Here is a 16,454-nt window from a genome sequence, read left to right on the forward strand (position 1 = left end):
ATGCCGGCGGCGCCACCTTTCTCGGGCTTTATAACAATCTGTGATCAGATAAGGATGTGAGGTGAGCTGATGATCACGTCTGACAAGCAGGGGAGATTTCTGCTGACTCATTTACATTCCTGATAACATCTGCAGCCACATATATTATTTGATCTATCGCATGCTTATCTCGATGAGGCTTGTCGAGAGCCAGCAAAGAAAAGAAGGCCACCATCATCCGCTAACACTGGCTAGCACCATTTTTGTTTTTATTGGTTTGTCAGCAAAGCAAACATTAACTAAGATGCTAGCTATCGTGCTAAAACAACGAATAAATAAGGACAGGAAAGGGCTGTCATAGATTCTAATTAAAAACTGTGGCAAAAGGTGATTGCATTTTAATTCAGTTTCCTGTTTCCCTACATGGAGATGCCGATGGCCCCCCCCATGCTGACACCGCTGATGTGGTCAATGTTGAGGTTCAAAATCAGTCATTCCACGAACTAAAGCAACATGCCTCTGACCTGGTTTGACAGGAAGCGCTCATCTCAGAAATCACGGGGTTGTTTGTGAGCCGTGGTTACTGTCACAACATCAGCATTTTTCGGGTGGTGCGTCACCTGCAGCCATCGGGGAACCTGAGCATCCTCTTCACGTTTACCGTCATGTTGCTTTAGCTCCACTTTAGGGCACCATATCCATGACAACACACGTCTTTTCTGTGAGGATTTTTGTTACTCTTTATTCAACGTTGAAAAAAGTTGGTTTTCAGCAGCCTCACATCAGTATTAGCTGTACGACATTTTAGTGACGATGCTAGCACTGAAACAAGCATCTTCAACTGATCGTCAGATCAAATACTAATAATGACGCTGACCTCTCAAGGTGATTGACATCATCATCATGATCAGTCGAACCAGGCTAACCTGCGGCACAATCCCGTCATCGACAAACCCCTGTGGCATCCTGCATCGCATGAGTGTCGCAGGGCGTTCAGAGGGGGCGCTGGGGTACAGCGGGGGCCCGGGCTGAGACCACACTACTGTCATGTGGTCATGAGATTTGTACCTCACATCAAAGCAGCCGCAGTGCTAAAGCTAATGACGTAAAAAGGTGACTCAGATTTAATCCTGTCGTCAAACATTTAGGCTCAGTCGGAGAAGCCTGGAGCACAACGTGTGTGATATTGATTACTGATTAATCACACTGCAAACGTCCCCACTGCAGCACAAACAGTGGAAAATCTTGTCCTAATTTATCTTATCTTATCTTATCTTATCTTATCTTATCTTATCTTATCTTATCTTATCTTATCTTAACGTAACTTAACTAGTCTGTACTTAACGTAACTTAACGTAACTTAACTTAACGTAACGCACTTTCTTAACTTTCTCAACTTATCTTATCTTACTTATCTTAACTCAACTTAAATCTCAATTTAAGTTAACTTAACCTGTCTTGTATTGTCTTTCTTCTCTTATCCTAACTTAACTTAATTTAACTTATCTTAACTTATCTTAACACGTATCGTATCTTATCTCATCTCAACTTAACCTATTGCAACTAACTTAACCTGTCTTATTTTATTCTAACTTAACTTAACTTAGCTTAGCTTAACTTAACTTAACTCAACTCAACTCACTCAACTCAACTCAACTCAACTCACTCAACTCAACTCACTCAACTCAACTCAACTCAGCTGATGGTGGCAGAGTTGCATTCTGGGTAATGAAATGTTAGAAATGGAAACGCTCACATTTGTCCACAAACAATGTAGTTTTCGCCAAAGTGAGACAGAACTGAAATTATGACAGTGCTAAAAATGAACTACAGAGCTAAAGCTAACAGTCAGTTAATCAATAAATAGATCCTATAGCGATTGACAGGTGGGGCGTGGAGCTGGAACCAATAATGGAAAAGCTGACGTGTAAGATGGATTTTACGAGGTTTGGATTCGTTTGGATTTTTCATGTAAATTCCAGCGGTGAACTTATGATGCTGCAGACGGGAAGGTGACCTAGAAAAGCTGCTGCACCGTTAGTGCGCACAATGTAACCCTCGACTTCTGAAAGTGGGTCGCCCATTGCCACTCATCGTGCAAGCTGGGTTTGCTGTGGTCAAAGACGAGGATCGACAGTGGAGGGACATCATTGTGGAAACCGACAGCAGCTCTCAGGATAAATGGCAGCGCTCGGCCTCATGGGCAGCAGAACACCAACGAAACAGGAGAAGAAGACAAGAAACCCAACCTCCAGTCGAGTCCGAGGAGCCTAACGAGCAAGAATGCGTGAACGTATCATGGGCCACTCCAAAGCAACAATGGTAAGATCCTTTACTTTAAAATCAGAGATAGAAATAAATGTTAACGATCATTTCAGCGATGTTTCTAAATATAATTGTTATTGTTAATCGATAACTTAAAATGGATCAGTCTGAAATAATTTGACAACGAGCGGCGTGGTGGTTCGCAGCCTCGCAGTGAGAGGGGGCCGCTTTTCTGTGTGTGGCGTCTTCATGTTCTCCTCGGGTTCTCCTCTGGTTTCCTCCTCGGGTTCTCCTCTGGTTCTCCTCTGGTTCTCCTCGGGTTCTCCTCTGGTTCTCCTCGGGTTCTCCGGGTTTTCCCACCTTGTTATGTCAAAACACTAAAACTGACCTCAGGTGTTAATGGCTGCATGTCGCCCCGTGATGCCCCTTAACCAGGGTGGCCCCACCTGCCCAGGGTGGCCCCACCTGCCCAGGTGGCCCCACTTGTCCAGGGTGGCCCCACCTGCCCAGGGTGGCCCCACCTGCCCAGGGTGGCCCCCACTTGTCCAGGTGGCCCCCCTGCCCAGGGTGACCCCACCTGCCCAGGGTGGCCCCACCTGCCCAGGGTGACCCCACTTGTCCAGGGTGGCCCCACTTGTCCAGGGTGGCCCCACCTGCCCAGGGTGACCCCACCTGCCCAGGGTGGCCCCACCTGCCCAGGGTGGCCCCTACCTCTCCCTGAAGGCATCTCCATCCACCACCGACCCTGTTCAGGGAGGTTTAGAATTGGGTTGATGGATTAAATATCAGAATTCCGACCACGATTATTCATCAGTCGTTTTCTCTTCAGTTCCTTCGAAACGGATCCTCTTGTTTTCTCCTCTGAATCGTGGAATTTGGTTCAGGCTGATGTTGATTTCTGCTCTTCCAGACCGTCGGCATGTTAGCGGTGATGATGATGGTGGCGGCACTGGCGGCGGCGCTTCCAAGACCAGGCGGCCATTTGAAACGCTCAGTGAAGGCAAACAAGAAGTCGCCTGCTGTCATGGAAACGGTCCCCTACAGCTCGATCCAAAGATTTGGTTGTGACCCAGAACATCAGGCCGCTGGAAACGTCTCCATCTCACCCTGACATACAAGTGAGAAGACACACTTTTACTGTACTTCTATCTTTATGAGGACCAGCCCAAATGTCCTCTTTGCTAGTAGAATGAGGATTTGGGTCTGTAGCAAGTGTAGAAACACACACTTGCTCACAGGTTTTTGTTCCTCTGCTCTGTGCAGCATCTCCCCGACGCCTCTCTCTTCCCGCCGCTGGCAGAGGCCCGCTGCTTGTTCCGAGGCTGTCTGGACTCCGAGGGCCAGGAGGACCAGAGCCTGGAGTCCAAACCCATCATGCGCCAGGTGCTGCTGCTGCGCAAGGTCAGCTCAGAGGAAGGGCGGGGCACAGTTACCACTTCCGTCTGGAGTCGCGCCTCGTCGCCGTGGGCTGCACCTGCATCCGCCCCGTCGTCCTGCACCACCAATGAAGAGCCGATCCTGGATCGGTCCGACGGAGTTTTGGATGGAGGACCGGCACCGTCGGATGAATCCGTTTGTTTTTCAATTATTAAGTAGCAGGTTTAACGGTATTAGTTTACACAGCATGTGTAAATTCCCAATCTAAGTAGATTTTTTATGGTGTTATTTTAGTTCAGTGATTTTGATTGTATTAATTTATTTCCAATAACATAATATAATTTTAATGCTGCTCTGCGATTGGCTGGATCTCGACTACCTCTTTGGTTGGAAACACTGAAAATTTAACCTCACAACCAAAGAGATGATGATGTTTCTATTTATGGATTTATTGTGTCAATGAATTTTTAATTTAAGGAGTTTTGATCTTCACTTTATTATATTTATTATTAGATGTGGTTTTTTAAATTAATAAAACAAACAAGCAAAAGAGTCATTGTTTTATTCTCCAGTTGAAAATATAGTAATTTCTGTACAGTTATTGTCATCCTCCTCCTGTCCTCCTCCTGTCCACACACACACACACACCCCACCACACCACACCACACACACACAACACACACAACGCCTTGAAGCTAGCAGATTCACTTAGCTGTTATTTGTTGACGCAGCATCACACACGTTTTGTTTGCAGCCATCTCACAAACATCGACAGCAGGAAATTCGGCTTCACGCCACTGAAAAGCTAACGTGCTAATTTTCCCCGCAGTGTTTTGAATTTGGTAACATCAAAGAGAATCTAGGAAGTCCGTGAGTTCAAAGGTTTATCTTTTTGGGGGGTTTCTTGTCCCAGTTTGGTGCGTTTTTGTCTGTTTTTGTCTCTTGACTGTGATTTAAAGCCACGCGTGTCCTGGGGTGGATCCTTCGCTCCTGTGACACAGGTTCAAGGAGAACCTGACGCTGATGAAACCGTCCAAAGTGCTGCTTCAAGTGGAGACAGGTGAGGAATCAGTCATGGATGACTCATGTTAAACACCATTGTGGGACGAAAATGCAGTGAAAACACTTTGGCTCCATTGGCATGGTAACGGAAAGTAAACTCCCATCAGCTCCCATGTGATTAATCAAATGGCAGCTTTTTTTCTTTTTACATCAAGAGAGTTTTTATGATGAAGAAGAAAGTCTCGGTCCTCCAATTTCTTCTCTCTTTTCAGAGTCGCTTTGTGTCGGAGCGGCGCCGAGTGACGACTCAACCCTCCAAAAACTGCCTCTGAGTGAATTTCAGCTTGTGTTGTGATCAGGCCATCAGGACACCTGTGAGCAGGAGTGGGCAGTTAGCAGGCTTGCTAGCACACGCTAGCTAACACAGCAGAAAACTTCCTGATCCTCCACAATTTGGTCACATAAAATAACAAAATAAGGAAAACCAACATGTCCTCCCATGCTTCCGCCTCTTCTTCCTCACCTCCACACTCTGCAGCTCCTCCTCCTCCTGCGGTGCCTTCAAGGGCATCTGTAGGCGCTCACTGTCGCTGCAGCGCTCTTTGGTCAAAGCTTTCTGGGCCACTTCTCGCTCGTGCTCCCGTCGCTCAGCTAATGCTTCAGAAGCTCTGCTTCCTGACACTAGAGGGCGACAACAGCAGGAGTGAAACCACAAAATACAAAATAAAACATACAAAACAAGATGCTGGAATTGAAGAATTCAATACTGGAATAAAAAAAAGAAACTCCTGGAATTCTAATTTGTCATCTCTTTCTTTCTAAATCTAGTAAAAAAAAAAAAAGCCCTCTGTAGTCATGGAAACAGCCTGTTTTCCCTTTGTTGCATATAAATTATTTGATATAAACACTGATCAACACATGTCTCAATGATTAGTCAATCGAATCTTTCTTTTCCTTAGAGGTTCCACACACCTTCCTTCTCTCGTGGGCAGCATCCAGCTTCTTCTGGATTTCCTCCAAAGAGGGTTTTTGGCGAGGGGGTGTGGTCACCTTCAGGTCAGGGCTGCCATCAAAGGTAGGTGGTTTTAAGATGACTTCAAAGGCGTGTCCACTGGGACGCTTACTCAGCTCGATCACCTCCATGTCGCGGATATCGCACAGGTTCAGATCCACGACAACCGCTGCAAAATGAGCCAGAGGAACCGCCAGTCAGAGGAAACCTTCACCATGATGTCATCAACAGGATGCTGCTGACATCGCGATGACGTCACTGCATCGCACGACAGCTGTGCTCACCTTCCTTCTTGTCAGCGGAGTCTCGGAGCTCAGGGAGGATGCATGAACAGAAGAGAGACACCAGGGGGAGCTCTCGCATCTTCTGTCTGTAAACTGCAGGAAGAGGCAGAACATCAACAGATCAGTCGGTATGTCAGCAGGACCGGTTAGAACTTCAGCAGTGTCAGTCGCATCATCAACAGGATCAGGCAGAACATTAATGGGATCAGTCAGAAGATCGACAGGATCAGTCAGAGCATCAGAAGCAACAGTCAGAAGGAACAGACAGCACCAGCATGATGGGTCAGAACATTCAGGAATCAGTCAGAACATCAACAGGATCAGTCAGAAGATCAACAGGATCAGTCCGAACATGCATCATTCAGAACAATCAGAAGAGTTTTGTACCTTCCAGGGTCATGGTTGCTGGTGAGGTAGTGTCAGATCCTGAGGACACAGAGAACACTTCAGTGAGACCTTCAGAAGGTTTTCAGAATGAAGATCCAGCTGCAGATCTGAGCCTGACAGACTAAGCTCCGAGAGAACCTTCGGCTACAGAAGGAAGAGGATGAGAACGTGGGGGTGTGGATGAGTGGAGGCGCTGAGAAACACTTGTTTACTGAAAAATATGCATCTATACGCTGTCGTTTGACCACCGAATCACCAAGCAGGTGTAGGTGTATGTACTTGTGTGTGTGTGTGTGTGTGTGTGTGCGTGTGTGTATGGGGAAAGCAATGATGTCATTGCTGCTGGTTAGCGCATCACCTGCAGAGTTGAGCTGCAGCACTAAAATTACCAAAACGACAGAAAGAAAACTGCTGCTGCACGACACAACGTGCTCTTAAAAGCAACAAAAATACCATTGTGTGTGTGTGTGTGTGGTGTTGTGTGTGAGTGTGTGTGTGTGTGCGTGAAACACTCACCCTGCAGTCTTCTCCTTTCTCTCTCTCTCGCTCACACTGAAGCTGCAGCACAGAAGCATCAGCACTAACAGCAGCTGCTGCATGACATCATCCAGCAGGTCTCTGATTGGCTACCACTGAGACTGGGCTCTGATTGGTCCCAGCGAAAATGTGTGTGCGTGTGTGTGTGTGTGTGTGTGTGTGTGTGTTCACCAACAGAAATGTGCTAATATGAACAGGAGTTCCATCAAACATCAGATGAACAGGTTTAACTGGTTTTACTGGTCAGCGTGACGTGGATCTCTGATAAAGGCTTGATGGTGATGATGTCACTGCAAACATGTGACACATAAATGTAACAAATTATAAACGCACATGATATAATGACCCTAAAAACAGCCCACTGATTAGCATACATTAGCATCTGGAAATGAAAGAATCACCTTTAAAGATTTTCAGGTGTTTTTGGCTTTAGATTAATTGTTTACATTCTGAAGATTAAACCACAAACTCAGCACTGAGACATTGAGGCAAGAGTCTGATCGTGGTTCTGGGGAGATTCTGGAATTTAGAGAGGGGAATAACCCTCACTAATTTGCCTTTGTGTGCATACTACGTGCACACAAATGTGCTAGAATATGTAAATGAATGACCCATTTTATCACCAAACATGTTGGGCTTTGTCTTAAATTAGTGCTATAAATCAATGTCATGCCTGAATTTCCATCATATTCTGGAAACTACAGTTCCCATCATGCAACCAGAGCAGAACACAGTGTCCCTGACCACACCACCCTCCACAGAACCAGATGATGTCATGCAGCTGCAGTGTGTGTGTGTGTGTGTTGGGAGATGAGCGGATGCTGGCAGCAGCAAGCAAGAAAATTCTCCATCTCAACTGATGATGTCACCTGCAGCCAATCAAGCTGCCAGAACACCATTGTTGGTGTGTGTGTGTGTGTGGGTGTGTGTGTGGTGGGTGTGTGTGGAATGCAGCAGGGTGCCTGTGTGGTGTGCAGCACACCGATGTGTTTTTAGGTGAGATGTGGTGGTGGGCGGGCTAACATGGAAGAGTGGCGACCAGAAGTTTAACTGGAAGCGATGACATCACGTCTGGGTTCGGGCAATGATGTCAGCGACAAGGTCACCACATGAGCCATCTGCAGAAGTTAGATTAGAGCAACATGCACAGGTATGAAACCAGCACACGCACGCACACACACACACACACAGACACACACACACACACACACACACCACAGACACACACACACACAGACACACACAACACACCACACACACACACACACACACACACACACAAGCCGCACCACCGCACACACACCACACACACACACACACGTTGGTGGTTGCTCTTCTGTCCAGGAGTGGGGGAGCACACGACTGTGTGAACAGAGGCTGCCAGTTGAGACCAGTTGAGACCAGTTCAGAGGTGTGGGCGCCTCACGACAGCCGGCAGTCGTGAGGCGCGTTCGCGTTGGCGAGCCGTCCGTGACTGAGAGCGTCTGTCTTGAGCTAGCCCACTGAGCATGAGAGCGAGCGTGATCTCACACGGCTCCCCCGTGGTCGCCTATATCAGCAGCGCTGCTGCTCCACCCGTCCAACCATCCGCCATCTGTCCTCCCAGTCCAGAGGTTTACTGGTCCATACTGGACCTGAGCCGATCCGGTTCGTGCTGCATCCGTCTGTCAGGTGGAGATGAGACCGTGAACAATCTGACATTCAGGGATCCTGGAGTGTGAGAATGAAGTCAGCTGCTCTTTCAGCATTCCATCCGGATCTGAGCGAAGCGTGTAGGCGTACGGGCGAAGACGATTCATTCAGCCTTCACACAGCGAGATATATATATTTCATATTCCTCCTTTTTCCTGCTCACGCCTCGTCAGTTTCAGTTTTTGTATTAATGGTCCAAAAACCCTCAAATGAAATGTAACAAACATAAAACCTGCACTGTGTCACACGTCCAAACTCCAGCCAGTTAGCCTGATGCTAGCACGATGCTAACGACAACAGCACCTTTGCAAATCACAGACGTCAAAACAACTTTAGAGTAAAAAGATCTTTTTTTTATTATTTGGCAGGTGATTAAAAAGTATTTTACCACTTTCACAACAAAACAGAAAAGATGATTTTTTATATAAAAATATAACTTTTTATCTTATGGGGGAGAAAGAACATTTCCGATAATTAACCCGTGTACGTGTATTTCTTGTTGTGGCCCTTCATGTCCACACAGGCAGCGATTTCATCCGTAACCTCAGGTGATGATCCTGCTGATGAAGAGGCCTCAGCTCAAAACACTTGGAGAAAAGAAAAAAAATCAGAGATGGTTCCAGCTCCACTGCCTATCTTAACAGGAAATGCTAACAGCCGTCATGCGGCGCGCACTTCCTGTTTCGGATCTGAACTGCTTCTTTCCTGGCAGTCAGGAAGTTCCCAAAAGCGTCCCTCTCTTTACTCCCTCTGTCGCTGGAAAACAAAGCGTGATACCTGTTAGGCTCCTCATAAAACCTATTGAACATGCATTTGTTTGTTTGTTTCCTCACCTTTATGGTCGTCATCTGTGTCACTGTCTGACGCAGCCTCCTCTTCGTCGTCACGGTTACCCCGGGTCATGATGAAGTCGCTGGGTCCAGCCACGTCGGCTTCTTCTGCCGACAGGAAGTCAGCCACACAACCAATAAATACGTCGGAAATCTGACAACCTCCGATCACAGCGATACCATAACCTGTCAGAGACTGTGGTCGCCATGTCAACGGCTCCAGGTCTTCCTGAGTCGCTCCAGCTGCTCCTGCTGCTCCTGTTCTGAGCCTCCACCTGTCAACAGGAAGTGAGTAGGAGGCATGGCGGCACACACCGTGCAGGTGCACACCCTCACATACACGTACCAGCTCTTTACGGAAGTCTCTCGTACTCGGGGCGATAATCCCTGTGAGCGGGAGGAAGTGGACAGAATGTTTGGCATGGAAAACGGGGCAGGGCTTCAGTATTTAGGTACAAGTTTGATTGACACAATCGACTCACCGCTCGTACTCTCCTGGGCAGCGTCCCTCCACCTGAACGAACAGCTTGTCTAATCCACTTCCTGTGACGGCAGACACGCCCACCACCTGCAAACAGCTGCTGTGTTGACCATCATCCTTTCTAAGAAGCCTCCCTCCAACAGTAGCCAACGTACCCTCAGGTTTGCGTAGAACTCATCCAGGCACCAGGCTCATGGAGCGCGTCAGGTTGCTCACATACAGGTCTCCTGGGTTCAGGGCGTCCTGGAACACCTCGAATTCCTGCATCCATTCCATCACCGCAAAAAGCTTGGTCGATGATGTCAGTCTGTACACCAGCACAGGGTCATGGGAGGAGGGTCAGAGGTCACAGGCAGACAGGAAGTGAGCTCACCTTGTTCATGACCACGATGAAGGAAGTTTGGTCTTGTAGAGGATACTGGATGGGGAGAAAACAGGGAAAACTCCAGTTAGCTCAGAGAGAAGCTGGTGAAGTTGGTCTGCGATCATTTATTTTCATTTGAAAATAAAAAAGATTTCTGATCATCACAGCACTGGAGGTCAGAAAACCCGGTGGCCCCTGAGGACTGGGCTCCGAGGACGCACCTGCAGGCATACAGCATGTTGGACATGAAGTGACGGGGTTTGACACTACGGGACGTGTCCATCACATAGATGACAAACGCAGGGGAACGACGACGCCTGAAAGAAAAGACAAACAGGCTGCAGCAGAGACTCATCTGAAGAGAACTGAAGTTCTATCCAACACTGCAGCCAGCCACCAGGGGGCACCATCTACCTTCCTGACTGTCAGCGTCTGTAGACTGTGTGTGGACCTACCAGGGCCTCCGTGATGATGGTCCCTGATGCAGACCAAGTAAAGACTTCAATCTGACCCGGGGTGTCAATCAGCACATACCTGTGGGTTCAGGTCAGGTAGAACATCAATTTCCAGCAGGAGGCAGCAATCCCCCTGGAGCTGAACTACTTCCTGTCAACTCTCACCAGTGACGACACAGCTGGTTTCACACTAACCAAAGGTGTTTAAATACCAGCTAACCTGAACGCAACAGCGCAACACAATGAGATTATCTGCAGGATTCAGTAGTTAATGATGCTGACCTGTGGTTCTGTTGCTTCTTCTCTATGAACTGCATCACCTGCAGGACACACACACTTTAAATAACCTGCATTATGGGGACAGGGCACATCCTGTTCTCTCCCTGCTGACTTAAATCTACTTTCCTCCTAGCTGGTCAGAGTGAGTCACCTGATCAAAGCGGGTGGCAAACAGGTTGAGGGAGGTCACGATGCCCCCGTTGGGTCCGAGGCCGTACTGTTTCATCACCTCCTTGTAGTTGACCGTGTCTCTGATATCTGGAGGACAGAGGACAGAAAGAAGAACTAAATCCTCCCCAACAAGGGCTAATTTTTGCTGATAAAATAATATTGGAGATTATGAAACCAACGCCACTAAAACAGCAAACGGGTCCAAACGTCGGTCCTCACCGATGTTGGCAGGGAACGGTACTTCATGGACGGCAGGGTCCAGGTTGATGACGTAGGGTGGAGATTTGACAGAGTGAAGGTGAGCCGTCAGTCTCTGCAGGACAGACAAAAAAACCTGTCAACTTCAGTCTTCTGCTGGTACAGAACAAGAAAAGAGCAGCACGAATGGGGTTTGGAGCAAAATGGAATGTTTGAGTAGGAATTATTTCATTCCAGTCCCATATTATTTAATACCACACAGTCCTTCACATCTTTTAAAACCCCCGCTGAAAACACCAATGTATGTCAAATAATAAATTCTACTTTAATTACAGACTCTTGCGCAGAAAACCAAAACAACAGTTGCAGAAAAAACTCTATTAAACGGGAAGAAACCTTGAGCAGGACCAGGCTGGACACACACCTGGTGATGGACAGATGGACCTAGAAATGTCTTTATGTCGTGAATTGGACTACGAGGACTTGAAAAATGTTAAATTGACAGGTTGAAGTTCATTATAACTAATATAACCAGTTACAAGTTATCTGTTTTCTCCAGAAATCACCTCCGTGTCGTTTTGTTGACATCCGACAGAGCCTCGCGCAGTTAGCTACCGTTAGCCGCCGTAGCTGCCTCACCTGAACAAAGGTGGTTTTCCCGGAGCCTGCCATGCCCAGCACGATCAGACACACAGGCTTAATCCCGGGCAGCAGCAGCGGCACCAGCGGCCGGGGGAATGCCGTCTGTCCCCGCAGCAGAAGCCTCCGGAAGGTCCGTCACAACCTCCGCAGCATCGACACGCCGAGGTCGAGCGCAGGCCGCCATGTGTCTTGAATTACGACTGAGCTGGTTGCCGTAGAGGTGCCGGTAACTGTCGTGAAACTGTCGTAGACGTAAATCTGCAGTGAATGAAGGTGAAAAAAGCAACCACCAGAGGGCAGCAGTTAACAATCGGAGGGAATCACAGACGTATAATTTCACGTATAAATTTATTCACGATTTCAAAAGTAGATGAGAGTAGGCCTATTTCTAGTTACAGCGCAGTTGTCATAGCAATGACTGCACCTTATTATGTAAATCACAGATACCTTTATGCAGAAACTATAGAATATGTTGTGGAATATTACTTAATGCCAAGCACAAATGATTTAAAGGTCTGAGGTGAATTTAGCATATTTCACGTTGTGAGGTCTCATATTTGGTGATAAAATGAGTTTTACAGTGATGATACAGCAACGTTGACATTATCTGTCCACTATGTGTCACCACACGCTCGTTATCATTAGTATTTGGTTCGATATCGATATTTTCAGGAACTGCTCGATTATTTCACAGTCTTCTGTGAGTGTTGCTCGGGAAACACATCTTTCATATCAAAAGGCACATTTTAAAGCTTTTTTGAAAAAATGAATATCTCAGCGAGAACATGCTAATGCGGTGTTCCTCTTCTTCCTCCTTTTACTCCCTCTTCATCTCCAGGACATAACAATTGTATACTTACATTGATTAGTTGAAATACTTAAGAAATTAAAAGTAGTTATGAATTGGATTTGGAAATGTTGTGCTCGCCTGTGTGTGCTTCCTGCTGACTGATGTGAATACTAATATTTGTTAATTAACAGCTAATTTCTCGCTCCATTGATCCCCCTAGAGGATCAATGGCTCCGGGAATCCCCAACATCACGTATGTGTGCAGACTCGTGTTCGCTGCCATGAGGAAACAATCGTTCCACCGGGATGAGAAGGTAAAATCCTCCGTTATCAGGTGTGTTGCTCCTCACCTGTAGCAGCGAGCGTGCGGTTCACACTCTGATTGTGCGCTGGTAATCAATTATCGGTTAATCACCCGATCAATCTTCTTGCAGGTCACATCTCCTCCCCACTTGCTGGCATTTTTCTCTCAAGAACATTTAAGTGGGCTTTCTTGCCCGGAGGTCAAAGGTCAAGTGCATTTCCGCAGCGACGTCGTCCCATGACCCGGTGTCCTGAAACCCAGAGGCCGGATCACTGGATCCTTTCCAATTTCTCAGAAATGGGAGAGATTTTCTTCAGCTGTTTCTGGAGGCTCCGCCCTCTTTACCGCGTCCATATGATGAGTGGGTGTGGCTTCCTGCCCTGGCGACCCATCCCTGAATATGCTCATCGCCATGGTAACAACTGTCCATTTGAATTTGATTTGATTTAGAGCAATGCCGAGTCAATCCCCAAATTCCAAACATCGGGACCATGCTGCTATCATGGCTAAAGCTACCAAAGGTTAACGTGGGCGATTTTGGAACGACAATGCTCCAAATCCGAAGACAAACAGTGAGACACACACTCACGCAGTCACACACACACGCAGCTCAATTAAATTTGAGGAAATCCAATTATTGTTCGGCAGCTCTAACTGGAGCTGGGACTTTTGGTGTTTCCGATAGCGATGTTTGCCGGGGGATTAGCGTCCGGCTCCCATTAGAGCTGTTAGCTCCTCTTGATGTAGCATGCTAGGCAGGTGCTGGTTCAGTCCTCTATAAATTACATTGCTGCTGCTGCTGTTGGCTTTTGAAACAATTTTAAGTTCGTTCTTTGTTATTTGTGTTTGTCTTGTAGCTAGCTTGTTGTTTTTGCTGCCGCCTGGGAAACATTTCATCCCTCGCGTTCCAAGGTTATGTTCAGCAACAAAGAGGAGCGCCGATGTTGGCGGAGCTGAAAACAGCTTCCTCACATCTGCCAGCTCCCACAATCCTTCGGTTGGATTTATAAGAGTAATGTGGATGTTAAACGGGGTTTTTTCCTGGTTCTTCAGCATCTTTAAACAGTTTCTTTGGTCGGTTTCTGTTCCCTCATTTTTTTTTAATAATTCGTCTCCTTTAATTTTATTTTTTCAACCGATTTTCCTGACTTTTTTGTTGTTAGCTGTAGCACAACACACCTGGACGGCCGTCAGGTAGAAGCATTTCTTCAGCCTGTAAAACCCTCTCATTACGGTCTTTGGGGTCTTTAATGAGTCGTTAATGTTGCCGTGGTTCTTTCAGCTCCATCTGAACAATTCTTCACGAAAACACTGATGAGCCTGCAGTGCACCCTGGGTAATTAGGGCGACTCCCTCCTCCTGGCTTTTAATGAAGCAGATTAGCAGCTGGACGCTTCATTAGCCACCACAGGAAACATCGCGTCTCATCAGCATCTGATGGCGCCGTGATGAATCACCGTCACAGAAATGATTCATTTCCCGAAATTTAGCACCAGGAAACGCGATTTCATCTTCCGCCCGACGCTGAACCGACCCGCTGGGAAACACCAGCACCCAGAACAGCAAAACCAGTTTCTACAACTGGTCGCTAACAAACAACAAACAAATGTCCCCCAAAGCTTCTGTTGATGCTAAAAGGCTAAAGCTGCGCAGCACCTGCCCGTGGAGCCGCCATCAACCCAACGCTGACAACAAACGTTAAATCATCGGAGCTGCAGCGGAATCATTCGGTATTCCGACGTGACGTTCCGCTGTCACAGATTTTCGTATTTAACGGTTCTGTCTGTGGCGATAACGGAGGCGTCGCGCGGGTCGGCGTGCTGCGGCTGCAGATAAGAACCTGTGGAAGACAAAGGTCAAAGTGTGAGGAGGAGGAGAGAGATGAAGGATGAAAGACGTCACAGATTAAAGTGGGGGGGGGTGATTCAGGATCAGACATGAACCGGACAGACCTGGGAAAACCTCCCGGAAAACGTGCGCGTCTTTGAACGTCGTCAGATTATCTGAGGAACGAGAAAGTTTTAATGGTCGTCGCTAAATAAAGCGAGATTGTGTCAAAGGCAAATTGGTTTTGGGTAATTAAGCGTAGCTGGTGCGTTTGCGGGCGCTCCGAATGGAATCTGGCAGATTAGGAGACTTTTCCGAGGATTTGTCTGACAGGGCGGCGGTGGGAGATAACGAGACTTAAACAATCAGAGTAAATGTTGACAGATGGGGACGTGGTTGGCATCAAACATCGCTCGCAGCCTCAGAAGTTCAGATATTTAGATTAGATCAACTTGTTTCATGTGTTTAAGAACCGTGGAGGCAGAAGAAGCTTTTTCAATCACAGTCCAGCTGCTAGCTGTGCTAACTTTAGCTTAAACAAACCTTCATTTTCCAGAAGATTCCACTGGGTCGTTAAACCGTTAGCACCATCGCTGCACTGGTTTCCAGTTAGCGTTAGCTTGAAAGGTCCCCACTCCTCCACAAACTCCTCCGTATACACACACTCAGAGGACCGAGGTCAGCTGGTTGGCCTCCATTTCTGGATCAGTTCCTGCTCCGGTTCACGCGTCTGACCGAGGAACGTTTGAAGCTGTGTGTTGTGGGCGGAGCCTCCACAGGGCAGATTTTCTGAGGCTGTGGCTGAAAGAGGAAAAGTTGTTGTTAACTTCAGGCTCTTTCTCAGATTTTTCCCGCCCACGTGCTCGTCAACGACAGCAAAACGTTCCAAAGTTCTCTGGAGACGTTCCTTTTCTTGGGAATCTGCAGGAGATCGCAGACGTTCACGAAGAAGCTGGATCTGGAACCTGGGATCAGGTCTCTGTGAAACAGGAACCTTTCCTCAGCTGAAGAACCTTCACTTACATCTGAAATGTTCTGTATTCTCTGACTGGAGTGGGAACATCTGAGTGTGGCTCCAGTGGAGATTGAGATGACCTTTGACCTTACTAGGGTCATTCAGACTCCGGTCACCATTGATTTAATTCTGCATGCAGTTCTCCAGGTTCTGGACTATCTTAAGGCTGCTACAGAGAACCACAGCGTGGACCTTCTGTGTCCCTGACATCAGCTGGTTGAGCTCCAACCAGGACCTTCAGAAGAAAAAACCCAAAAATAAAAGGACCCCCGAGGGGTTCTGGTGTGACAAGAAAGACCCCACATGAACGTCCAGAGATGTTCTGCTTTCCAATGATTGGTCAGACCTTCAGCAGGAACCTGTGATGGTTCCACCCCCCATCGTGTCTTTGGAGGTGAATCCACAATCCACAAGTCTTCTCTGGGAACATGCAGAACAAACTGCTTCTGTTCAGGGTGGAGACCAAGGAAGGGATAAAGGAACATGTTCTCCAACATGTTCTCCAACATGTTCTCCACAGAAACCCACGAAATCACCAGAGTATAAAAGAACGGGAGCAAATA

The 16,454-nt window shown here is 47.3% G+C and overlaps 1 protein-coding gene and 1 pseudogene across 1 annotated transcript; both read right to left on the minus strand.

Annotated features, from left to right (window-relative positions):
• Positions 1-4,893: 4,893 nt before the first annotated feature.
• On the minus strand, positions 4,894-6,834 carry LOC101070825 (stathmin-4-like; annotated as a pseudogene).
• A 2,449-nt stretch (positions 6,835-9,283) lies between these two features.
• LOC101071050 (GPN-loop GTPase 1) lies at positions 9,284-12,146 on the minus strand (the record flags this gene model as incomplete). The annotated part of the gene is given in 16 exon segments (XM_029846080.1): positions 9,284-9,291; positions 9,369-9,640; positions 9,723-9,752; positions 9,848-9,933; positions 10,002-10,028; positions 10,030-10,125; positions 10,127-10,153; positions 10,220-10,239; positions 10,242-10,264; positions 10,432-10,505; positions 10,507-10,527; positions 10,666-10,744; positions 10,948-10,985; positions 11,096-11,202; positions 11,335-11,428; positions 11,953-12,146. Coding segments are annotated over 16 exon segments (1,035 nt in total), but the record flags the coding sequence as incomplete, so codon positions are not given.
• Positions 12,147-16,454: the final 4,308 nt, after the last annotated feature.

The sequence above is a fragment of the Takifugu rubripes genome, chromosome 13 (assembly GCF_901000725.2).
Source record: "Takifugu rubripes chromosome 13, fTakRub1.2, whole genome shotgun sequence".
NCBI lineage: Eukaryota > Metazoa > Chordata > Actinopteri > Tetraodontiformes > Tetraodontidae > Takifugu > Takifugu rubripes.